Source organism: Verticillium nonalfalfae (genome assembly GCF_003724135.2).
Source record: "Verticillium nonalfalfae strain VnAa140/NRRL 66861 chromosome Unknown scaffold_77, whole genome shotgun sequence".
In the NCBI taxonomy this organism is placed as follows: Eukaryota; Fungi; Ascomycota; class Sordariomycetes; order Glomerellales; family Plectosphaerellaceae; genus Verticillium; species Verticillium nonalfalfae.
This window is the reverse complement of record NW_021167302.1, coordinates 81,789-105,368: the sequence shown is the minus strand read 5'-3', so window position 1 is coordinate 105,368 and position 23,580 is coordinate 81,789. Positions and strand designations below refer to the sequence as shown.

Here is a 23,580-nt window from a genome sequence, read left to right as displayed (position 1 = left end):
ATGATTTGGGCTTTGATATACCACACCCACGCCCCCGGGACAGTCGATTTTTCTAGAACAAATGCATAGCGTGATTTGGATGCCTTGAATTTAAGAGGTACTGGCTTTCAATGAAGACTCTATTCAAGTTGTACTTTTTTCGCCTCCTTGTGAATCACGCGGAGCACTCAGGCCTCGCTCGCGATCATGGCAGCCGCCAGCCTCTGCCCCCTCTCGCCGCCGAGGTAAATGTCGTCCTCGGCACTCTCGTGTCCCATGTCGACAGCAATCTGATACCCAGTCGAGACCGTCTCCTCATCCACGCGCAGGCCGTTCTCGACGAGGGCCATGATGACGCTGCGTATGCGCGAGATCTCGCGCATCGTCTCCGTATCGATGCGGTCGTTCTGGCTCGAGTAGACGTTGGCGCTGACCGTGTCCTCCATGCGGTTGAGGCCGACGACCTCACCGGCTCCGGCGGCGCTCTCGCCGTCGGCCTTGACGAGCTTGCTGATCCAGATGTAGCCGTTGACGCCGAGCGTGACCTCGATCTGGTCGGCGCCGCGGGCCGAGGCGTCGACGGCGAAGCTCTGCCTCTTGGCGCGGACGACACCGGCGCCGCCGCCGCCGGTGCCGCTGACGGCGCAGAAGAGGCCGTTGCGCAGCTTGCCGTAGCGCAGGGAGCGCGTGTGCAGGCTGGCGCCGCCCTCGGCGTGCAGCGTCTGGACCTCGGCGACGAGCAGGTCGCCCTCGGCGAAGAAGGAGCGGATCTGCAGCTCGTCCGTGTCGGTGCGCTTGCGCAGGATGCCGCCGGGGAGGTTGATGGCGGAGATTTGCAGCGTCGCGAGCTGCGAGGCGCCGACGTCGACGCGCCACCGCTTCGGCTGCACCTCGACGATGCGCCCGACGACGAGGTCGCCAATCTCGGGCGTGTAGCGGGCGCGCAGCGGCCGCACTGACAGCAGCTTGTTGGTGCGGGTGATGGTGCCGGCGACGGACGAGACGATGGAGCCGTCGGCCGCGCTGACGTACGTGCCGTGGCCTCTGAGATCCATGGTTAGCACGACGATGCAGGCACGGGGAACAGAGAGATGTGATACCGCATCCACTGGGGGTCGTCGGTGATGACCTCGCCGGGCGTGACGATATCGTGGTGGCCAGCATTGCGGGCGCGCTTGGCGGGGCGGCTCATGCTGAGGTCGCCATCGAGATCGACGCCGCCGTCGTCTGAGTCTGAGTCGGATGCATAGACTGTGTTGGTGTGCACCTGCGGCGTGGGTTTCGGCGCATGGATTGTGATGGGCATGTTGGGTATGGGGGCGGCAGGGTCTGCCGGTGACGGGGGGAGGTGAGTGTTCAGATGTGCCCGGTCAGGTTGAGATGCGGTTCCTGTACGTGCATGCGTCGTAGTATGTTCGTTGCTGAGAAGATGGCGCTGCAAGGCTGAGTGATGGTGCTGGGTGGGATGGACTGAAGCTTGTGAAGTGAAACTTTTTTGGAGGTGAGCTCAGAGACTCCATTTGGTCCGTGACGGACTTTTGACCTGACAAAGGTGCTCTGGGATCCGTGGGCGCTGTGTAGCTTCACAACACCGCATGCACAACACCCGGGGATACTGAACACGCGATTCAATTCGAGAAAAAAGACAGCAGTGTTTTAGATTTCTTCGTTTTACAGTGTTGTACAATATCGTTATGCGTGGCTGCAGCACCGAGCTGTGGGCCATGACGCCGCCAGCTGCATCTACAGCTTCGACCCCTTTGCTCGGAGCATCGTCACTCGGGTGAGTGTGTCCCCCTTTTGGTATCTCTATCTTCTTGTACAAATATCCCGTACACCCTGATCTTTTTTCTTTCTTTCTCTCTTGCCGGGCCATTTGCGCTCTACTTGAACAGCCTCCAGATGCCCAAGTAGGCGAGTCCCAGGGAGATGCCCGTCACACCGAGCTTGCGACTCCGCATGCCGAACATGGTTTTGCGCTGCAGCAGAGCCGCTCGCTGCTTCTCGAGGTGCGACATGCCGGTCAAGTAGTTGTAGCCAGCTAGGCCAAGGAAAGCGCCGCCGCCTGGTACCATCGGGGTTAGCAAAGATGTTTGCAGGAGAGGCATCGGCCCTGGCAAGGCAGACGAACCGATGACACGGCACGACGTGCAATCATCGCCACGGTCGGCGCGCAGCAGATCGTCAAGGTTCTCAGGCTTGTCGAGAGAGCCGAGACTGGGGACGTCGCCCGCCATGGTGAGGAGCAGACAAGGCGAAGTGGGATCGAGATTTGGGTGGGAGATGGGTGGTGCTTCTGCGAGTGCTCGACGGAGACAAAGAATGCAATGCGACCAGACGACATGGGCCCTGTCTGCCACTGGCATCCAAATGTCGCAGTTCTGAAGCTCCGACCGCCGATGTGGGGGCTGTCACCGTGGGCATTTCATGTCATCATGTTCCTGGCTGGAGCTTGCTGCCCCCCGCCACGGCACGATCGATCAACAGGCCGACCACTGGACTTCTCTCCCTGTACCTCATCTCGCCTCGTCTTGCCTGCTCGACACCCACCAAACCAGCCTCGCAACCCCGCGAGCGGCCCCTCGAACCATGAGCGGTGTTATCGAAGCGCTGCATATTTTTGATGAGCACAAGTCAGTCCGTCCCAACCTGAGATCCCTGGCTGCCGCGAACGCCGCCCTGACCCAGCCAGCCACGCCGTCCTGTCGCACACCTACACCGGGCGGCCGCTCTCTGCCCAACACCTCCTGCCTCTCTATCTAGAACACCCCGCGCCGCGACCCAACCTCATCTACCTCCCGAACACGAACCCACCGACCCTCGTCTTCAGCTTGCATCATGCGAACCTGCTGTACATCGCCACGTCCTCGCAAGAGGTCGAACCCCTGCTCGCCCTCGAGTTCATCCACCGCATAATCGACGCGTTCGAAGAGTTTCTCGGCGCACCACTGATAGCGCACAAGATTGAGAACAACTACGATGTCGTGGCCCAGCTGCTCAACGAAATGTGCGATGCCGGTACCGTCAACACGACAGAGCCCAACGCGCTGCGAGATCTCGTCGAGGTCGAGGGGTGGATGGGCAAGCTGCTCGGCAGCATAAATCTCCCAGGGTATGTGCTGGGCAACAGATGATAGAAGAAAGGAAAAGCAACGAGGGCATACAGTCTGACTGGTGACAGGAAACCCGGCAACCTGGCGACGAGCTTCTCCAACTCGAGCGCCCCCTCTCTCATCCCCTCCAACACGCCCGCTCTGCCCTGGCGCCGCGCCAACGTCCGCCACACGTCCAACGAGCTCTACGCCGACATTGTGGAGACGCTCACCGTCACTCTCGCTCCCTCGGGCCGACCCCTCGCCGCCTTCGCCAACGGCACGATAGCCTTCACGTGCAAGGTCTCCGGCGTGCCCGACATACTCCTCAACCTGACGAGCCCCTCTGGCAAGCACAATCTTGGCGGCATCATGGACCTGCCAGTGTTCCACCCCTGCGTGCGGCTGGCGAGGTGGAAGGAGAGGCCCGGCGAGCTCAGCTTCATCCCGCCCGACGGACGCTTCATCCTGGCGGGCTACGAAGTCGACCTGTTGCCGTTTACGGGGGGCAAGGGGGCCAACCTCAAATTGCCCGTCAACATGGAGATCAAGACAGGGCTGGGCCCGGCGGGGGCAGATTTCGAGGTCCGGTTGCACGTGAACAAGATGATGCTCAGCTCCGGCGGCGCATCGTCTTCGTCCTCGAGCCAGTACGGCCGTGGCGGACCGCATTCCGGGTCGCCAGGGGCGCCGCTGCTCGAGGAGCTCGTCATCAAGGTGCCGCTGCCGGCGGACGTGCGGAACCTTTCGGAGATCCGGCCGAGCAAGGGCGACGCGAGCTACAACCCCGGCGAGAAGCTGCTCGAGTGGCATGTGCCGACAAAGGAGCTGCCGTCGAGCACGTCGTACTTTGGACTTCGGTGCACCGTCGTCGGGCAGCTGCCGGACAAGGACGAGCAGGAGCTCGACCCGTCAGGGTTCGGGTTCGGGTTCGGCACGGAGTACACCTACAACGAGCCGTACCAAAGCGCATCGAGCAAGACGAGGGAGGAGGCCGCGGCGGGCGCCGATGAGGAGAGGGATGCCAAGAAGGTGGCACAGAACAAGATGCTGATGCCCACGTCGGCGTCCGTGAGCTTCTCCGTCAAGGGATGGCTCGCCAGCGGCATCAAGGTGGAGAGCATCATGATCGACCCCAGGAAGAGCAAGGGGCTCGGTGACGGGGTCAAGCCGTACAAGGGCGTCAAGTACCTGACGGTCAGCCACGGCGGGGTGGAGATTCGCTGTTAGTCGAGGGGCTGAGGGGCAAGCGGCCTGCTTGCTGGCCAATGCGGACATGAAATACCTATCCAGAAGACGTTGTTCGTGGGGTGCAAAGCTCATGGTTCATTCAACCTGCTCCCGTCACGTTCGACACAAGAATTGTTGTGTGTTGGCTCCTCGAATGATGCATCTTTCCCGGGTGGCTCCCATGACTATGATGCCGAAAAACCAGTACCACAGTCCGTCTAGCTGTTGGCACATTCATCTCGCTCCTGGCAGGGCCTCAGTACCTTGGACAGCCATGCATGTCCGCACGCCCCTTTTCCGCTGCAGGAGCCCTTCTCCGTAGGTAGGTCCTTTCCCAGGCAGGTACAGCAGACAAGTACCTTACTCAGGTGAGAAGACGGGCGATGCAGCTGGAATGCGGGGAGCAAGAAGGCCCCACTGCCTTCCCCCTTCCTTTCCTTCGGGCCACCGGCTGCGGGCGGCCACTAAACGATCAGTGTCCACTGCCACTGCCAATGCCACTACCTGCCCCCCACCACCGCCCAGGGCTCTGGCGTCACGCGTCTCGGCATGTGCTGGGTCTTGCCTCTGGGTTGACTGGGTTGACGTTGACCCCGTCCTCGATTCCCCGACCTCGACCCTCATGCATCCATTGACCAGGAGCTTCAACCCGCTAGGCCGGGCGCCGTTGTCCCACTCCATTACCATACGCAGCCGTCGTCGAAGCCATTCATTCTAGCAGCAGCAAGCATTCTCTCCTACACCTCGGCACCCTGTCACCTCCGACCACAAGGGCTCCCCTCCCATGATCGAGAGCCCCTAGACCTTGCGCCACGCCTCTGGCGGGCACATAGCCATGACTGCTCTCAGAGTTCCTCCCACCAGCCGCCGCATCGTGAATGCCTCACGAGCTGCCTCGAGAACACCAACTGCGCCAGCGACTGCCGCATCAGCCTCCCACCATGTCGCCCGTAGATATGCCTCCACGGCCAGGAGGCCGCGGACGGCACTGTTCTTCCCAGGTACGCATCTCTGCCGCTCTCCGGCGCACCACCCCTCTCCAACCTCCCCTTTGCTGACTGCCGCCCCCAGGCCAAGGCGTTCAGAAGGTCGGCATGATGACCCCTTGGATCGAGGCCTTCCCTGCGACCGCGAAACCCATTGTCGAGGAGATTGACCACTGCCTCGGCTACAAGCTCTCCGACGTCATCCGCGACGGGCCTGGCAAGACCCTGACCAAGACATCCAACGCCCAACCCGCCATCATGGCCACCTCTATCCTCATCCTGCGCATTCTCGAGCGCGAGTTCGGCTTCGATACCCCTGCCCGCATAGACGTCACCCTCGGCCACTCCCTCGGCGAGTTTGCCGCCCTCGTCGCCGGCGGCTACATCACCTTTGACGACAGTCTCTCCCTGGTGCGTGCCCGCGCCCGCGCCATGGAGGATGCGACGCGCGCTGCCATTGAACAGCACGGCGGCGAATACGGCATGGTCGCCGTCATCACCGAGCCCGAGTACCTCGACAGCCTCGTCGCCGCCGTCGACCGCTTCGTGCGCCCCGGCGGATCCCAGGGCAGCAAAGCCGAGTCCAACTACGACCTGCCGCCCTTCCAGCAGGTTTCCATTGCCAATGTCAATTCCAAAAATCAAATCGTCCTCAGCGGCGACGTGGCCCGCATCAAGACCCTTGTCACTCACCTGCGGCAGTTCCTCGGCCACGACGCCCGCGACGTCCGTCTGAACAGCGACAGCCCCTTTCACAGCCCCATCATGAGGCCTGCGGTCGCCACCATGCGCCGCCTGCTGTCCGGCAAGAGTCGGGTGCCCGGGCGTGAGGGCGACGACATTGTCACCTTTCCTGGCCGGCTGCCGTGCGTGAGCAATGTCAGCGCGAGGCCGTTTGAGAGCAAGGCCGAGCTGCAGGATCTCCTGTCGAGGCAGTGCCTCGAGACGGTGCGCTGGTGGGATAGCATCAAGTACCTCGACCAGGAGGAGAAGGTCAGGAGGTGGGTCGGCATTGGGCCCGGCCGCGTCGGGAGAAACCTCGTCGGCAAAGAAGTCGGCATGAAGGGCCACGACACGGTCAAGGGCGGCGGCGTGTGGGCCATCACCGACCCCAGCGATATCGAGGAGGTGCTCCGAGGACTCGAGGAGACAGAGAGGGTGACGGACGAAGAGATGCATGCCTGAAAATCACGGGCTCTGTGGTAGCATTGCAGAGCTGAGATGTCTGCGGTTTGTAGGATTGGTTGTGAAGCCCCCCAAAGAGGGCAATGGGCACATGACGGTTTATCGATGGAGTCCGCGAATGCGATGGTTAGCCTACAATATACTCAAGGCTATGTTTGGCTCAGCGGCCTGGCGTATTCACATGTCTGATTGGGCGGCTCGACTGACGGGTAGCCCATATTGAGGGAACTTTGGGGGTTATATTGGTGGGACATGAGCACGCGTGGCAGCTACGACGGATCATGATAAAGTCTTGGATGCAGAGGCATACTGCTGGGAATACACCCAATGCTCCTCTGAGGTTATTGAACTTTGGACTTTCTTTCATCGGTGACTGCTGGCCTGAGAGTCCGTCACACGACTTGACTGCAATCATCTTCCACGATAGGCCCGACGCGACACGGTGATCACATCAGTGTGCTCGCCTCACATGGCATGAAGTTCTCGCTGAGCGTCATCTGGCCAATAAACACCGCCTCCGAGTAGGCATTCACATGCCGAAGCGCCCTTCTGAATCACGTTCGTTTCGACTCACACTGCAGCGCACAAGAGAACCTGACCAGGCGACGCCCCAACCGACGATGGGCCAAAAAAAAAAAAAAAAGGAGAACTAAGCAACACAAGAAAGTTGTATGTCATTGCTTCGCCGCAGCGAATACGTAGGGAGGTTTCCTCCACCGTCTTGGGAAAACCAACAGCCAGACGAGACCCGTACGACGACTCGGGTCTAGTATAATACACGAAATAAGTCAGCTCAGAAAACGCCACCGCCCTTGTTTCTCGCGTTTGCTTTTGGTTTTGTCGCCCTCGTCCCAGGAGGGAAGGGCCTCTGGCCCACCCTCCGAATTCCACGACTCCAGTCTCACGAAGTCACCTGTCCTGTGAAGGGCCCTTAGTGGGTCCCGTTTGTGCTGCCGTTCAGTCGGAGACTGCTGGGAGTCTCGTCGAGCGTCTCTGCGTCCCCATCCGTCTGCTCCGCCCCAGCCCTGGTCTGCTCGTCCGCGTAGGCCGCAACCTCTGTCTCGGCCGTCTCGGCCGTGGACCTCGCCCATTTCTCCAGGCGCGCCTTGTCAATGTACTTGCGAAGCAGCGTGTCCTCCTCCTTCGAGTTCTGGACAAGCTTCTCTCGGAATGGCTTGTCCATGTCGTGGAAACGACGATCGGGGCCGTCGACGAAGGCACCGAGCGCCTCAGATGGACGGATATAGTGGAAGGGCGTCTCGAGAGTTTCTACACATGATTAGACCAACAAACCATACCGATGGCGAGGGCATGGCACTTACGATGATGATAGCCGGTGATGAGGGCGCCGAACAGCGCCGTCTCGCCAAGTGCTTCCTGGACCTGAGCGTCGTCCTTGAGCTGGGTGTCGTTGAGCTTCATCCAGTCATCCCTGATGTAGCATCGCCTCCAGATGAGACGCTTGGCCATCTTGAGCTCCTCGCTCTTCAAGCCGTGGTCTGCAACCTGCAAGGCGAGGTAGAAAGGATCCTGCATTTCGCTGGCTGTTTCAGGCTTGAGCGCGACCAAGGTGAGCATATCAATGAGCGTCATGGCGTCGAGGGCTTCGTGCTTAAGGAGCCGCCTCATGCCGTTCTCGAAAACCTGGTTCAGAGCCTTTTGCTTTCGCGGAATGTTCGTCGCGTGGCTCTCCATGGCAAGGTCGAGGGCCGCAGAGTCATCCACTGCTATACTGGCGCTTGGGTAGATCTGTTTGTACAGGTCGTCCTGGATCTGGATGATGGCTAGCTCGTTGTCGATTTCGTCGAGTTGTTCTTCTTGCTTGGCCTCGTCCTTGACAACGGCGAGTTTGTTGACGCGCCTCGACCCGAATAGCCCTGGCGAGGACTCAGAAGGCTGCTCTGCTTCTGCCATCAGGACCAGTTTGCCGAGACTGAGCTCAATCTTCTTATTCCACACCTGCTGCTCTCGGCTCAGGCCTAGATCCAGCAGAGTCTCGGCCGCATGGTCAACATCCTTCTCCTCTTGAATGTCGTTGATCCAAGATATCCTTGCGAGCTCGGGCTTCTGTCTGAGAAACTTGGTTTTGTACCCATGCTTGTCGTAGGCAAAGTCGAGAACTGACTGCACACTGTCGCTTTCGAGTAGGATGTCGTACGTGGGAAAGGCAAAAGCCTCGCCGTACTTGTCAAAGTATACTCCAATCTGTGCCTCCTTCCGCTCAGCTTTAGATCGAAGAGCGGGGATGTCCGCGGCCGAGGCCGCCAGGTCGATTTCCTTCCGTAGTCCATGGATCTGCTCAATCAACGATACAGCAAGAGCCTTCCACGAGCGATGTTTCTCAGCGATGCTTGTGCTTTCATCCCACTTGCCGAGACGAAGCAGCGCCAGGATCTTGTCGTTTTGATCGACATCGTAAATTTTGTTGAATTGCTCCGATAGCTGAAGCATCTTGGAATCGTGCTGGGTAGCGCTCCAGCGACACTGCTCGAGCAGAGCGACGAGGTAACAATCTGTCAGGGGTGCCATTTCAGTGTTGATACGTTCCATGAGCTTTGGATCTGGTTGCTTCGGCTTGTCCTTCGCAGGGTAGTACTGATCAAGCCAGGTGTGGCTCAGTTCGACGAGACGTCGCAGGTTGTTCGCGATATGGCGTGACCCGGTCCAGAACTCGGGGAGGCTGTCATCCATAGTGCGTAGGATGCCATGTTCCATATCTTCCTCCTGGAGCCCGTAAAAGGCAAGCTTGTCTTTCCTGTACTGTAACGCCATACGCAGAGATACGAGGTTGAGTTGGATGGCCTCATGGATCAGGCGGGTGATTCGTACATCGTCGAGAATGTGGTCCTTGTACATGTACTTGATAACCTCGTAACCCCAGGCCACAAAGGTCTCCATCTTCTCGATGTCGTGAACAAACCAGTGTCGGACACGGTCAACCTCCCCAGCACTTCGGTTAGGTACTTTTTTCTGAGAGTTGTGGATGAATTCGACAATCTCCGCCATGATGTCCTTCTTGTCGTTGGGTGCGCGCTCCTGGGTAAACGTTTCGTGCAGTTTCCATAGAAGTGATGATACGAACATCTTCTCCGCAGCTGCCAAGAGTTTCCACCTTGTTGATCGATCCAGGTTGACTTTGAGAACTTTCAAGTGAAACATCAGCCTCTCGAGGGCAAGAGTCCGGCTCTTGAGGTGCTCTTCGAGCGACGCGGGCGCGGTCGAAATGTGAGGCGAAGAAGAGCCAAGGATTTCTTGGCTGAGTTCTACAGCAGCTTCGGCCATCTCAGTATCAGGAAATTGGACTCCGCGGCGACCGTCAAAGTTGAGGGGGGTGTCCTGCTTGTTGCCGAAAAAGACGGCCTGCTCGAGCTTGCTCTTGGCGTTGACCTTGGGTGGTTGGTCGCTGGCGAATCTGTCGATTTCCGTTGTGGTCAAACGAATAATGCCAGTGCCGCGTACCATCAACACAGTCGCTGGGTTCTTGGTCTTGTGACGGTGGGTCTTTGTGTCCTCATGAAGTTTGCCGGCTGCGAGTGGTTCTTCGTACCCAGAGCCAACAATCTCGGCCAGATTGTTGTCACTTAAACTGATGACGTCTTCGTAGGTTGGAGGGATGATATGATTGTCTTCTTGCAACTGCGAGTCTGGTGACTCAGGCGGGCACCCAATGGATGCCACCACGACGGCCTTGTCAAACACTAAAAATGCAACAAGAGCCGGCCTTGGAAGATAAAGACGAGGTCTGGTAGCCTGAGCTGGGTTGACGGGGGCGAAGCGAGTCTTGAAAGAGGAGATTGGCCGGACCATGCCGATGCTTGCGCTCTTCGGCGACAGGATGACCTCGACTAGGGAATAGTGAGATTCCTTCTTCTTGGTCAAACTCACGAGAAGAAGCAGGTGCTGCAGGTCGCGGTCTTTCGACGCCAACGCGTTGCTGAGCCTGCTCAGGTCTTGGTACTTTTCCTCCATATCCCTTGGAACGTAAGCAAAATCGAGCACCTCGAACGTGTCTTGGTGGTAATCCTCGCTAAGAGGGTCAACCTCTCGAATGGCGTTGATGACATCCTCGCGGATATCGGCCTCCGCCACGGTGTCATGATTTCCTCCCCTGTGAATCTTCCAAGCGTGGAGTTTTCCTTTCAACGTGGCTGCGACAATATTTCGCTCACCTGGCTGCATGTGTCGTTCCGCGCGGACGGCTGCGATGTCGCCACGGCCTTGCGGCTGCGTGAAGGCATGGCGGATGCTGCCGAAGATGCCTCCTGTGCTAGAAGCAAGGCTTGTCCGCAAGAATTGGACGGAAACCAAGGGCCTGCCATGTGTGTCGCGGACGCTCATGTAGGCCAGCCTGCCACTGGTAAAAGCCAGAACAAAGCCTGCGGACTCAGCATTGGTGATTTGGATGACTCTTTCTCCCGATGACATGCCCGGGATGGACCCCTCAACACCATGTCGCTGCTGTCGAATGAAATCTAGGGTCGCAGCGCTCGATATCGATTCCCAGTAGGTAATCCTTCCGCTGACAGGCATGACCACAACCAATCCAGGCTCGGTAGACGATGCAGAAGGCGACACGAGCGATCCGAGCGGCAGCGGCTCGGTTGCATGTTTGGATGGATAAGGCAGCGTGAATGTGAAGGTTTCGGGGGATTGTGTTGGGGTAGTATAGGGCCATACGATGGCGTGCGTGTGATTCAAACTCATGGCGTAGCCACTGGAGAAGATGTCGCCATGTTGTTGACCTACTTCGACGTCAGCCACGTGATTATTTCTAGAAGCTGTCCTTGCGCTACCCTTACCTGTCGCGTCAACTCGAATGCGGTCAGGCAAAGCGGGCAGCTTGCTCACGGTGTACGCATTGTTTGTTGTCTGAAGCGGGAAGAGTCAGTACAGTCACAAGTCACCCTGAAGTCATTCGCGAGAGGCGCACCAGAATAACACTCCCGTCTCCTTTGGTCGCGCGATCTGCAGCTTTGGGCTTCTTGGCGCGAACGCTCAGCTCCTTCTTAGGGAGCGGGTTGCTCTCGAATCCGAAGCCGTCCTGCCTGGCGTCGAGATGCGCAGGCTTGTCGGCCTTGACTTCATAGGTCTCCGGGGCAGCTGGGGCTGCGTTCGCATCGGGGTTTTGGAAGGTCTGCTCCGTTAGTGGTAGGCGCTGGCGTTTGGCCTTGGGAGCCTGGACCAGATTGTCGGAGCTCAGAGGTCGCTGTCTGCGACGGCTCCTCGTCGCAGTGGCAGGACCGCCTTCGTGCTGTGATGGAGAGAACATTGCGATGATGGAATATGCGCGATGTTCGGTGGAAATTGTGAATCGAAATTGCGAAGCGGGTGGTTGTAGGCTTGGTTGGGTAGGTAGGTGGGTATTCACACCCAAGCGCGAAGTCTATGGCGATGCTGCTTGTAACTGACGAAGCTGTATCCTGAGGCGCAAGTTAGGAAAGCATGTCGGGGTCGATGACAACAGGCAGTGCCAGGCAGTGCTGGGCTGCGATCGAGGAGGCTTAGGATGCGGAACAGCTAGCAAAGGTGATGGAAAGATGCAGAGCGGTGTTGGCAGACAATGTCCAGCGTGACGAACCTTGGAAGGGCATAGATCGATTGGGTCTCGTTCAAAAAACACTGACGGTTACTGGAGTCGCCAAGCTTGGACCAGCTCCTCCCACGCTAACACTTCACCCTGCATCAACAAGACGAGCAGGAACAAGTGGGGCCTGCCTGACGCCGACTTTCTGGGAGTCTTGGGAGCCTGCCACGACAACTACCTTGACCCACATTTTGCTGCTCTGGTTCTTACCTAAGGTACTTATCTTAGGTAGGTACCTAGGTAGCCCCCAGTGTGGTAGCTGCTTACCTAAGGTGCCTTGGGTGAAGCACTTGGGCACGGTTCATAGACCCCGGCACATGCGTTACTGAATTGGTTTCTGTCCAGCTGGGCAAACGTTCTGGGGTGTGCCGACATCGGCCCCGTGTTTTGCATACCCGAATGTGACTGCTCCAATGGCAAGTCGGCCTTTGGTCATTGCTGCGTTTTAGTCACTTGTATTCTATCGATATCTTCGTCAACACTGATTGTCTGAGGCATGCGCTTTGCGCTGAAAGGAGCGTAACATGTCTTACAGAGCAAGAGCGGTAGGTTTTATGGCTTCGAACTTGAACTTCGAACGATTTTACATCTGGCAGTCACTGATCCCTCTGACACAGGTCGCCATGACCGCCCCTTGGGCTCGATCGCTCGTCCACACGAGCATTCGTCGAAGCCTTGGCCGTTCCCAATTCAGCCAGCCAACGTTTCGCTATGCCTCAACAACGGTGCCCACCTCTCATACGAATCTTCAAGAGTCAAGCCTGCCGAATATTGCTCCTGAGAAGACAGCAGCGCCGCAAACGCTGACGGAGAAGATCCTTCAACGCTACTCTGTCAACCTTCCGGACGGAAAGGTCGTTCGAAGCGGCGACTATGTCCAAATTCAACCTCACAGATGCCTCACGCATGACAACACCTGGCCTGTGGCCATGAGGTTCATGTCCACGGGTGCCACCGAGATCAAGGACCCATCTCAGCTTGTTTTTGCACTTGATCACGACGTACAGAACAAGAGCCCTAGCAACGTGAAGAAGTACGAGCAGATTCAGGAATTTGCGAAGAAGCATGGAGTCAACTTTTTTCCCGCAGGTCATGGTATTGGCCACCAGATTATGGTGAGCCCCGCTGCATACGATTAATGCCAACGACTCTTTGGTTTGCTGACAAGTTGCGTAGGTTGAAGAGCTTTTCGTGTGGCCCGGAACCCTATGTGTTGGATCCGACAGCCACAGCAACATGTACGGAGCTCTAGGAAGCTTGGGAGTGGCCTTGGTCAGGACCGACGCGGCTGGAATCTTTGCTACCGGCAAGAGTTGGTTCCAGTGTCCCCCGGTCGTCCAAGTGAACCTGCTGGGCACACTACCCCCTGGTGTCCGCGGAAAAGATGTCATCATTGCGCTCTGTGGACTCTTCCCATTGGATGTGCTGAACCACAGCGTTGAGTTTACGGGATCCGAGGAAACCATGGCCAGTATCCCAATGGACGACAGGCTGACAATCAGCAACATGTCGACTGAGTGGTCCGCAACGTCCGCAATGGTATGGCACCTGCTCAAGCTACAAGGCATCTCTATGAGCCCGTCTAACTGGTCATTTCATAGTTTCCCATCGATACGACACTACAGCGTTGGCTCCGATACAAGGCCACGGAGGCAGCAATGCTAGAGGAACGCACTACTCGACAGCGGATCACGCACGAAATGGTTGACGAACTCTTCGCCGACCCTCTCCGAGCCGATCCCGGAGCGCAGTATGCGAAGAAGCTCTACCTGGATCTCTCTACTCTTTCACCTTATATCTCTGGTCCTAACTCGGTCAAAATCTCAACACCGCTCCATGACCTCGCCAAAGAGAACATCAAGGTTGACAAGGGATACATTGTGAGCTGCACCAACTCGCGAAGCTCGGATCTCAAGGCTGCGGCCCAGGTATTCCAGGCTGCTGCCAAGTCAAATGATGGGAAGATCCCCAAGATTGCAGATGGCGTCAAGCTGTACATTGCAGCAGCTTCAGCCAGAGAACAGGCTATTGCTGAGGATGAAGGCAGCTGGCAGACCTTGGTCGAGGCCGGAGCCACGGTGCTTCCGCCTTCATGTGGCCCGTGTATCGGACTGGTAAGTCGTCACTGCTTCGTTGAATGGATTCTTGTGGGGATTCTATGCTAAGTATCAAAATGTAGGGCACGGGCTTGCTCGAGGATGGCGAGACAGGTGTTTCTGCCTCAAATCGCAACTTCAAGGGCCGACTCGGTTCGCGGCGTGAGTTCTCCTCCTTTTCCATCAACTTCATTTGTGGCACCAAGATCACTAACGATATCAAGTCGCGCACGCGTACCTCAGTAGCCCCGAGGTTGTTGCTGCGAGCACCTTGAGCGGCGTTCTTTCCGGCCCTGGCGTTTACAAGGTGCCAGAGGATTACACGGGCGTGCAGCACGGTTACGGCACTGGAGAACCTGCCACCATCGAGAATGAGCTCGGCAATGTCCTTGAACAGCTCGAGTCTTTCATCGAAAGGGTCGAGACGACTGCTCCTGCCGGCGATGGTGCTGCGCAGGCAGCCACGAAGATCCTACCAGGCTTCCCCACCAAGATTACCGGTGAAATCATCTTTGCTGATGCTGACAACCTGGACACCGACAACATTTATGCCGGAAAATACACATATCAGGACGACATGACGACGGAAGACATGGCACGAGTCTGCATGGAGAACTATGACCCGGAGTTCAGGACAATCATCAAGCCGAACGACATTCTCGTGTCCGGTTTCAACTTTGGGTGTGGCTCATCGAGGGAGCAAGCCGCGACAGCCCTTCTGGCGAAGCATATTCCGCTTGTTCTGGCGGGCAGCTTCTCCAACATTTTTGTCCGGAACGGCATCAACAATGCGCTGCCTTGTCTAGAATTGCCACGTTTGGTGGAGCGTCTTCGCACTACCTTCGGAAAAGATAAGATCCCTACCCGGCGTACAGGCTGGACCCTTACCTGGGATATTACCCGGAGCAAGATTGAGGTGCAGGAGGGTGAGGGCGGTGAACGCTGGGAGGAGAAGGTTGGAGAGTTCCCTGAGAATTTGCAAGCAATTATTGCAAAGGGTGGGTTGGTAGGATGGGTTAAGAATGAGCTAGCACAGGCTGCCTCATAGATCTAGATGTAGAAAAACAGGGTAAATGTAAAAGAAGTCAACACTTGTAGACACGGTGTATTCTATCTATCTTTGTTTGAAATCACTAGATAACGCATGCTCATGTGACTTATCCATCTGCACACACGTACGCCTACACGCCGTCGACTGAACCCTCGTGGTACGAACTTAGGATGCTCCCCTTCTCCGACGCATCTTTCCAAGCTGCACAGCAGCAAAATATTGGCTGACATTGACAAGCGATATTGTATAAAAACGTCAAGAGTATTGACTCGCATATAGCCATCAATCTTCGCTGCAGTTCATGCCTGTACCCGTGACGGCCGACCATTTCACAGCCTCGTTGAGTAACGCCCCATGGTTGAGCTCCACACTGTCGACGGACCCCGCCTTACGTAATCTCCTCAAGTCGTGAACGTCACCATAGATTGCCAAACACCAGCAAATGGTTCAAACACCTCGCCCTGTCACGGTGACGATGGCTTCAGATTCAAGACAGAATTAACCTTTATTTGTGGACTGTCTAAGTCTCTTTTTTTTTGGTACCGTTGAATTTGCTCCAGTAAACAGGTTCGCCCCCAGCTAATACGGATGTCGGATCCGGGCGCAAGTCGGCTACCCACTTACTCGATACGTCGCTGCCTCCTTGTTCACATGAGACCTCAACCAACATAGGCTCCATCAGAACCGCACCAGTTCGCCACTGGAGTCCGGGCGCTCTCGAGGTTATAGAAGGACCAGTAGCTCGTCGGCTAGGATCCCACACATCTGCTTCGGCATAAACCTCGAACGCATATTTCCCCAGCTGAGGTCTCATTGCTTAGACATGCTTTAGGATGAGTCCTTGCGTGCGACCCCCTCAGGCCATGATCCAGGCGACTAGGAGACATTTTTCAACCTCAGTTACTATTACAGACCCATTGATCAAGTACCAGGCCTTGGTTGCCACAGGTGTCTACTCGCCAGATCCTTCGCAGCATCGCTTGGCCAAGCACCTCCAAAAGGTCTACGGCCGTCTCAAGGACTACACACCATCCGCCGAATACCGACAACGCCTAAAGCAAATAACAGAAATCACGTCAAACCCGGATGATGAAGAGCCGACTCTCGCTGTGAAGAGCCACCCAATATGGAGGAATCCTTTATTCAAGCGACTGTTTACAGCACCCGAGGGAAACAACAACTTGGCGTTAATCAGGGTCCTGACGAATCACCAAGCTGCCCTCGAGATCGACTCGCCCAAAGGCCTCTTTCTTGCTGGAGAAGTGGGCCGGGGCAAGAGTCTCTTAATTGACATGCTCTACGAAGGTCTACCCACCCATCGTAAAAAGAGGTGGCACTTCAACACCTTTATGCTTTATTCATTCTCCCAACTCGAGGGATTCAGGCGATCTCATCCACAGCTGCAAGGCGGTGACCAGGAGTATTCGCTTTTATGGTTGGCCAAGAAACTCGTCGAGGAATCACCGATTCTCTTCCTCGACGAATTCCAGCTCCCCGACCGGGCTGCGAGTAAGATTCTGAGCCATCTGTTCATTGCTTTCTTCCAGCTGGGTGGCGTGTTGGTTGCGTCGTCGAACCGCGTGCCAGAGGAACTGCAGAAAGCCATCGGCGTTGAGTATACTCCTCCGCCAACAGGAGGTTTTATTAGGAGCTTCTTCGCCAGTCAAAAGGCGCGCGGGCGGGGTGAGCTCTTTGGACAGTCAAGCGACTTCGCAGCCTTCCTGGACGTGCTCAAAGCGCGATGTGACTTTTGGCACATGGAGGGGGCTACTGATTGGCGACGTCGTGAAGAACAACCTAGGGACCTTACTCAAGGGCCTCAAACAGCACTTGAGCGCGGCGAACTCGACAACATCGAGGCCGTAAGCCCCCTCCAAGACGTCGGCACACTCGGAAAGGTCGAGAATCAGGAGCATACTACGGGACTCGGGAAGCCCGCAAAATACTTTCTTCCGACGGACGGCGAGGTTGCTTGGCGGGGATTATGCACACAACCGAGTGATGGAGACTGGAGCCCTGCATCACTGGTAGTCTACGGGCGAACGATTTCGATCCCTCATCAAGGCGATGGCAGAGTATACTGGGACTTTGCGAAACTTGTCGAGGCCTTCGGTCCAGCTGACTACATCACCATGGCCTCGACTTACCATACGTTTATCATCGACAACATTCCCGTCTTGACAGTGCTGCAGAAGAATGAAGCACGTCGCTTTATCACTCTCCTAGATGCTTTGTATGAAGCAAAGTGTAAACTCGTCGTCCGCGCGGCAAGAGGGCCGGACGAACTATTCTTCCCTGATACGAGGGCATTCGGTCGCAAGAACGCGGACGGAAACCCAGTGGTGGACGCCGATGCTATCCACAGCGAGACTATTGCCGAAGTGTATCAAGATAGCTCCTCTCCGTTCCGTCCCAACATATCCTTCTACGACACCGCTTCGTCGACCTCCAAATACGATCCGGATCAAGATTCCGACTTTGGCTTGAACGATGCAAAGGAGAAGGCTAAGGAGGTGGACTTTGGCAACACCAGCGCCTTCACCGGCGAGGATGAAAGGTTTGCATACAAACGAGCAGCAAGCCGGCTGTGGGAGATGTGTAGCGCCCAATGGCACGCCCGGACAGGAGACTGGTGGCAGCCGCTTCCAGCAGACGCAAGACATTGGGAGAAGGGAGCGCCGTCCACGCCGCTGAAGGTCAATATAAATGAGGCTGCCAGGTCGAGCAATGATGCGACCATGGGCCCCTCTGTAGAGCTTGAAGAACCGGCTGGTCTTCAGGGACTGAGAGTTGAGGCGATGAAGAACCTGGAAAGATGGAGGAAATAGTTGACCATTTTCCACAGGTGATGTCTTAGCCGTGGAACCTTTCAACACCAGACTCTAGACAGCAGCCACCAGGCGATGACCGTCCAATATGAAGCATTCCGTAACGCCGTCGCCATGAATCCAACCGTGTGACCTGGAATGACCGTCTTCAGACGGAGTCCATCATCGAAACGAGCCGATGCATCACAAGCTTGTGACGCCCGGCGTCCAACCCTCGCCGATGCGGCGTATCTCCCCATCGAACTTGCGGCTCCTGATCCTCTTTCCTCCCTTGCCCATGACCTCGTCCGGCTCGAAAAATGGGTTCTGCACGAGCCGTACGTACGCGCTCTGTACCGCGCGGAACACAACCTTCAACTCCCCATCCCTCAACCCGACACCACCGCCCGCGGACCCCGTCCCTGTGCCCGTGGCAGACTTTCGATCACCACCAAAGACGCTGCCATCGACGCTCCGCCCGCGCATATCGACTACGACAACAATTTTGACGCCCGTGTTCGTCTCGAAGCCGTAAGCGGCGAGGCGCTCGTCGACGGCGTGGAGGAGGCCAAAGTCGCCAGAGAGCCCGGTGCCAGTGCCTGCAGCGTGGCGAGCGCGGAGTTCAAAGACATCGAGGGTGGAGGAGAGGAGGAGGGAGAACTGGAGAGGCGTGCGAAGGGGGGCGAGAGTGTTGGTCTGCGGGTTGAAGGAGGGGAAGATGGAGACATGGAGGGGGTTGTTCTGGACGAAGGACAAGGCTGTTAGCTGGGAGGACAGAGGAGGCAAGGGGGCCAGGTGGGAGAGAGAGTAGCTGCACGCACTTCACGGCCGATTATGCCTATGCAGGCTATGGAGGGTATCGCGGTTGCCATTGGGGGCAGTGATAGTCGCGTCACATTGGCGTTGGTGGGATCGTGGTTGTTGGAGGGGCGTAATCGCTACCAGGTTGTGGTGGTTTGGAGGTGTCGACGTAGGTGCACCTTAAGCTCGAGATCAGGTAAGGCAGGGAGTGAGCGTTGCGAGACTTTGATGTAGTCCGGGGTAGACCTCCATATTAAATATACCTGTATATACCTATGAGAAACCTCAAATGCATCCGCTATGAGTCTCACCAAAGATCAGACAGCTGTTTCTTGGAAATTGACCTCTGAAGCTCGACATCTGAACCCAGACATCGGGAAGTGATTTCTCTAGACTGACGAAATCGAAACCATGGCGATGCCTGGGTCACAAGTCATGTTCAGGAGGTTCGAGGGTGGGATATCGGTCCTGACGAGGGCGTCTTCTGAGGCTCAATGGTCAGGACACAACCAATCTAGACGCACTGACATGTCGTCCTTCAGCAGCATTGCTGAGTAGAGACAAGCGTGCCGTGGCTTTAGATTTCGGCTTCGGCACCATCAGAGACAACGATGTGGCTTCACGATCTTCGCACCTTCCATGATCAGTGTCTTCTTAACTTCACCGCCTCGTCTCTCAACCGCGGATGAACTCTCGTGTGCCCATAGAATGACGAAAGCTTCGTTGATTGACATCCTCCGCTCCACAGCGACCAACGAGCGACTGTGCCAATGGGCACGCGCTTCGGGCCAATTTCCAGGGGCACTCGGCTGTCTGCCAGAAAAGGCGAGGCGTGTTCTAGTGCGGCTTGATAGGCCGGGGGCTGGGCTGGCCTTCACGAGATGGGTCTAGCCTCCGCCGAGCTCAGGACCAGGAGTTTGACGAGGTAATGTCGTTTTCCGAGGTCGGCGTCTCCATCAACGTGCCAGTGCATAAGAGCGAAGCAACGAAGATAATCGACCGGGCGGGGCATCTGGTACGTGAAGTCGTAGAGAAAGACTGCAGTGAGATGGAGATTTTCGGGGCCTGGCTGAAAGTCGAGATGACCGGACCCTGAGCGAGCAATGCGGAGGGGTCCAAGAAATTTGGCTTGATCGAGTCGGACAAAAATTAGGTTGACAACGCTGGCGGGTGAGCCCCAGAGAAGAGTCTTGCTCCGGTACATGCGAGATTGGTAGGAGATTGCGGGCGACGCGATGTACATGGGGCCTAAGGCAGGAGTTCACATGGCCATTACGAGTCGTGGGCCCGCACATTCCAGTGGCTAGTTGCCCCCCCAAAGTGGCTGCCAGTCGGGGTGCTAATAGTGGCCACAGCGCCTCCAACCCCCCCCCCCCCCCTCTTGGAGCACGGGCGCCAACAATAACCAAGGCAACCCTGTGTGGCCTGCACAGGCGGTGTCAGAAGGAAACTGGCGTTACCCGCTTGCCCGCCTCCCACTGAGCGGAAAATGGAAGGGGGCCTGGTAGGCCCCCCCCCCAGCTGCAGGCGACCTGACTGGAGAAGGAGACCTGACTTGGGAGCCTCAGGCCCGCTCGCCTGCTTCACGAGCGAACCAGTGGCTTACCTGGCCAGCGTTGGGCCAGATCCACCGGCCGAACCCCAGTCCCAGTTCCCTCGACCGTCCCGTTTCCCCGTCCACGTCCCCTGGTCCACTGCTCAGGTACCTTACCTTGCCTTGCTCTACCTTTGTCTCTGCCTGCCGTGCCTGTCCGCTGCCAGTTCTAGAGCCCATGGTCCCTACTTGAGGTTCCTAAGGTACCTGCCTACAGCGCCCGTGCACAGGTCCGTTTGTGCCCGGTTCGTACCTGGCTGTGCTTGTGCTTCGCCCTTTCCCTCTCGCTCTCTCTCTTTTCGCCCTCCAACCCCGACCGTCGCCTCTCTCACCCTCCTCCCCATCCCATCCCCGTCCGTCCTCTCCTCCACACCACGCCATCGTGGCCCTCCTGACGTCTCTCCTCGGTCCTGCTCGTCCATCTTCGCCTCTGGACGACAACCTCTTCACCGAGTCAGAGCTGCTTGCTGCGTCTGCGTCTTCTATTGCATCTGAGCGTGCAGCTGCAATTGCGTCTCGCACAGCACCGGGTACCATCCACTTCGCTCTCCCTTGCCCCTGGCCCAAGGTTCTAGTGTCGGTGACTAGACACGACAATACGCCTTCGCCTTCAGATTCGAGCTCGACCCCCCCCCAATCCGACGACGAATTCGACACTCTGGATATCACCACACTCATCCTGCAGGTACGTCTCACCGCCAGTGATCTAGACGGCCCCAATAATGTCATCGGGATCTCCGTTGCATCTTCCGTCTCGGATACCGCATCTTCGTATGGCAGCACGCGAGCCGACTTGGCCTGTTACCGTGCAATGCCTTCTTTCCGCGCCCAGCACATTATTAGCAAGCCTAACATGGCGCTCAACTCTGCATTCGCCTTGAACCTCAACCAACCCTCTCGCGCCGACATCGATTTCCTTACCGAACCAGCCTGCCGTGCCTTTGACGCTGATGATCACAACCGAAAAGCAGTAAGCTAACCTGCCGATTATCTCTAGACTTGAAATTATCCCACAAGACTACGGTCTTGCCGGTCGTATCCGCATCAATACAAGCTACACAATTACACCAGCCTCACAATTTCGGACCTGAACACGATAGAACGGTCCGTGTAGGACCTATCTCTCGATACGATGGCTTCCTCTTCGAGCAATGTCGTCGGCGTACACTACCGCGTGGGGAAGAAAATTGGAGAGGGTTCGTTCGGCGTTATTTTCGAAGGCACCAATCTCCTCAACAACCAGCAAGTCGCCATCAAGTTTGTAAGTATCACGCCTGACGATTCTCGGAGCCCCAATTTCCCGCCAAGACAACTTGACTAAACATAATCAGGAACCTCGGAAGAGTGACGCTCCTCAGTTGCGCGATGAATACCGGACGTACAAGATTCTTGTCGGCTGTCGTGAGTCGCCAAACGTCTTTCGCTACGAGATGCAATGCATTCTAATTAGGAAATAGCGGGCATCCCCAACGTCTACTACTTCGGCCAGGAGGGCCTACACAACATCCTTGTCATTGACCTCCTAGGCCCCTCGCTTGAGGATTTGTTCGACCATTGTGGCCGGAGATTCACCATCAAGACCGTTGTCATGGTTGCAAAGCAGATGGTATGTCTGCCGTGCCAACTGGACACTGACGTAACTAACCCTCTCGGCAGCTCTCAAGGGTTCAGACGATCCACGAGAAGAACTTGATCTACCGTGACATCAAGCCCGACAACTTCATTATCGGCAGGCCGGGCACGAAGGCCGCAAATGTCATCCATGTTATCGACTTCGGCATGGCCAAGCAGTACCGCGACCCGAAGACGAAGCAGCACATTCCTTACCGCGAACGCAAGTCACTGTCCGGTACAGCTCGTTACATGAGCATCAACACCCATCTTGGCAGGGAACAGTCTCGCCGTGATGACTTGGAGGCGCTCGGTCACGTTTTCATGTACTTCCTCCGCGGTGGTCTGCCCTGGCAGGGCCTGAAGGCTGCTACCAACAAGCAAAAGTACGAGAAGATCGGCGAGAAGAAGCAGACGACCCAAATTCGCGATTTGTGCGAAGGCTTCCCCGACGAACTGAACAAGTACCTCACATACGTACGAAACCTTGGCTTCGAGGACACCCCTGATTACGACTACCTGCGCGAGCTCTTCACGCAAGCCCTCAAGAATACGGGTGAGGTCGAGGATGGCGAATATGACTGGATGAAGATTTCCAAGGATTCGGGGAAAGGTTGGGACGGGTCGAAGGGGCACAACAACGCGTACCTGCACAACCCCAACGCTCGACCCGGGCCGTCCCAGATGGAACTCCACAGCGGTCAGCGCGGCGGCGCGAGCGCAGCCCACGCGCAAGCGCAGAACCTGACGGTCAGCCGTTTAAACGCCGCGCAACCCCCGCCTCCGTCGCCGATCAAACAAATGAACAAAGGTCGGCCAAACGCGCCCGGCGCCTTGGGCGCCCAGCGGAGCAGCGGAGTCGGGGGTCTCCGGGACATGGCGACGCCGGCCGGATCCACACAGGCGCAGTTCCAGAACAGCAACCGCAACCTGCCTCAGACTGCTCCTCAGCAGGGTCCTGCCCAGCCGGCTCAGCCTAGTGGACGGTCTCCTGAGCCCCAACCTTCCGGCATGCAGAAGTTCATGAAGGTCCTTTGCTGCGGTGCGTAACCCAACATACTGACCCAAGTGTAGCACAGGCTAATTCCCTCACAGGTTAGTGTCCCGGATTTACTTGGTGTTGTCTTGGCCATACCGGGAGCGGGACCAGCTAGCTCCTTTCAAGCGATTATATACACAGGCGGATTCTTCTTGATCCAGCTTCTGCACGTCGATATGCGTTGTGTATTTCTCTGGTCATGAGCGGCCGTGGACTACCGCGAGAGCTACCCTGGCTGCCATGCCACTGGATCTCATCAAAGGCCTCTGCACCGCGCCTCGTTGGACACTTCTTCCCGTTCTGATCACGCCATCAGAGCTGATCATCCGCACCATGTCGACGACGGCACGACTTTTATTTTTTCTTTCTTCTTCTTCGGGCATTCTCCTTATCTTGGCGTAGCGGTGTTCATTCATCCTTTTCTCACAAGAGGAGAGACTGCGCTACATCACTGGCATGCAAAAAACTCGACTTCGGGACCCGGACCTTATTTCCTTGAGGGCCTGAATGTTTCAGCCGAAACAA

General features: G+C 56.9%; 9 protein-coding genes across 9 annotated transcripts; 5 read left to right on the top strand and 4 right to left on the bottom strand.

Moving 5' to 3' along the window:
• Positions 1–167: 167 nt before the first annotated feature.
• RRP4 (exosome non-catalytic core subunit rrp4) lies at positions 168–1,285 on the bottom strand (the record flags this gene model as incomplete). The annotated part of the gene is made up of 2 exons (XM_028642604.1): positions 168–1,023; positions 1,080–1,285. The coding sequence occupies 2 exons, from the start codon at positions 1,283–1,285 to the stop codon at positions 168–170; spliced, it is 1,062 nt and encodes a 353-aa protein (XP_028493627.1).
• Positions 1,286–1,862: 577 nt separating this feature from the next.
• D7B24_008516 (uncharacterized protein) lies at positions 1,863–2,216 on the bottom strand (the record flags this gene model as incomplete). The annotated part of the gene is made up of 2 exons (XM_028642603.1): positions 1,863–2,044; positions 2,111–2,216. 2 exons carry the CDS (start codon positions 2,214–2,216, stop codon positions 1,863–1,865), a joined length of 288 nt encoding a protein of 95 aa, XP_028493626.1.
• Positions 2,217–2,568: 352 nt separating this feature from the next.
• On the top strand, positions 2,569–4,301 carry D7B24_008515 (uncharacterized protein; the record flags this gene model as incomplete). Its single annotated transcript, XM_028642602.1, has 3 exons — positions 2,569–2,612; positions 2,672–3,091; positions 3,161–4,301. 3 exons carry the CDS (start codon positions 2,569–2,571, stop codon positions 4,299–4,301), a joined length of 1,605 nt encoding a protein of 534 aa, XP_028493625.1.
• An 835-nt stretch (positions 4,302–5,136) lies between these two features.
• On the top strand, positions 5,137–6,472 carry D7B24_008514 (uncharacterized protein; the record flags this gene model as incomplete). Its single annotated transcript, XM_028642601.1, has 2 exons — positions 5,137–5,302; positions 5,373–6,472. 2 exons carry the CDS (start codon positions 5,137–5,139, stop codon positions 6,470–6,472), a joined length of 1,266 nt encoding a protein of 421 aa, XP_028493624.1.
• A 931-nt stretch (positions 6,473–7,403) lies between these two features.
• D7B24_008513 (uncharacterized protein) lies at positions 7,404–11,741 on the bottom strand (the record flags this gene model as incomplete). The annotated part of the gene is made up of 4 exons (XM_028642600.1): positions 7,404–7,741; positions 7,795–11,214; positions 11,272–11,341; positions 11,403–11,741. 4 exons carry the CDS (start codon positions 11,739–11,741, stop codon positions 7,404–7,406), a joined length of 4,167 nt encoding a protein of 1,388 aa, XP_028493623.1.
• An 839-nt stretch (positions 11,742–12,580) lies between these two features.
• LYS4 (mitochondrial Homoaconitase) lies at positions 12,581–15,200 on the top strand (the record flags this gene model as incomplete). The annotated part of the gene is made up of 6 exons (XM_028642599.1): positions 12,581–12,601; positions 12,674–13,171; positions 13,233–13,595; positions 13,658–14,170; positions 14,236–14,314; positions 14,377–15,200. The coding sequence occupies 6 exons, from the start codon at positions 12,581–12,583 to the stop codon at positions 15,198–15,200; spliced, it is 2,298 nt and encodes a 765-aa protein (XP_028493622.1).
• Positions 15,201–16,066: 866 nt separating this feature from the next.
• Positions 16,067–18,031, top strand: D7B24_008511 (uncharacterized protein; the record flags this gene model as incomplete). The annotated part of the gene is made up of 1 exon (XM_028642598.1): positions 16,067–18,031. One exon carries the CDS (start codon positions 16,067–16,069, stop codon positions 18,029–18,031), a length of 1,965 nt encoding a protein of 654 aa, XP_028493621.1.
• Positions 18,032–18,214: 183 nt separating this feature from the next.
• D7B24_008510 (uncharacterized protein) lies at positions 18,215–18,882 on the bottom strand (the record flags this gene model as incomplete). Its single annotated transcript, XM_028642597.1, has 2 exons — positions 18,215–18,751; positions 18,832–18,882. 2 exons carry the CDS (start codon positions 18,880–18,882, stop codon positions 18,215–18,217), a joined length of 588 nt encoding a protein of 195 aa, XP_028493620.1.
• Positions 18,883–21,216: 2,334 nt separating this feature from the next.
• On the top strand, positions 21,217–23,116 carry YCK1 (casein kinase I; the record flags this gene model as incomplete). Its single annotated transcript, XM_028642596.1, has 6 exons — positions 21,217–21,375; positions 21,520–21,666; positions 21,737–21,806; positions 21,863–22,011; positions 22,062–23,058; positions 23,112–23,116. 6 exons carry the CDS (start codon positions 21,217–21,219, stop codon positions 23,114–23,116), a joined length of 1,527 nt encoding a protein of 508 aa, XP_028493619.1.
• Positions 23,117–23,580: the final 464 nt, after the last annotated feature.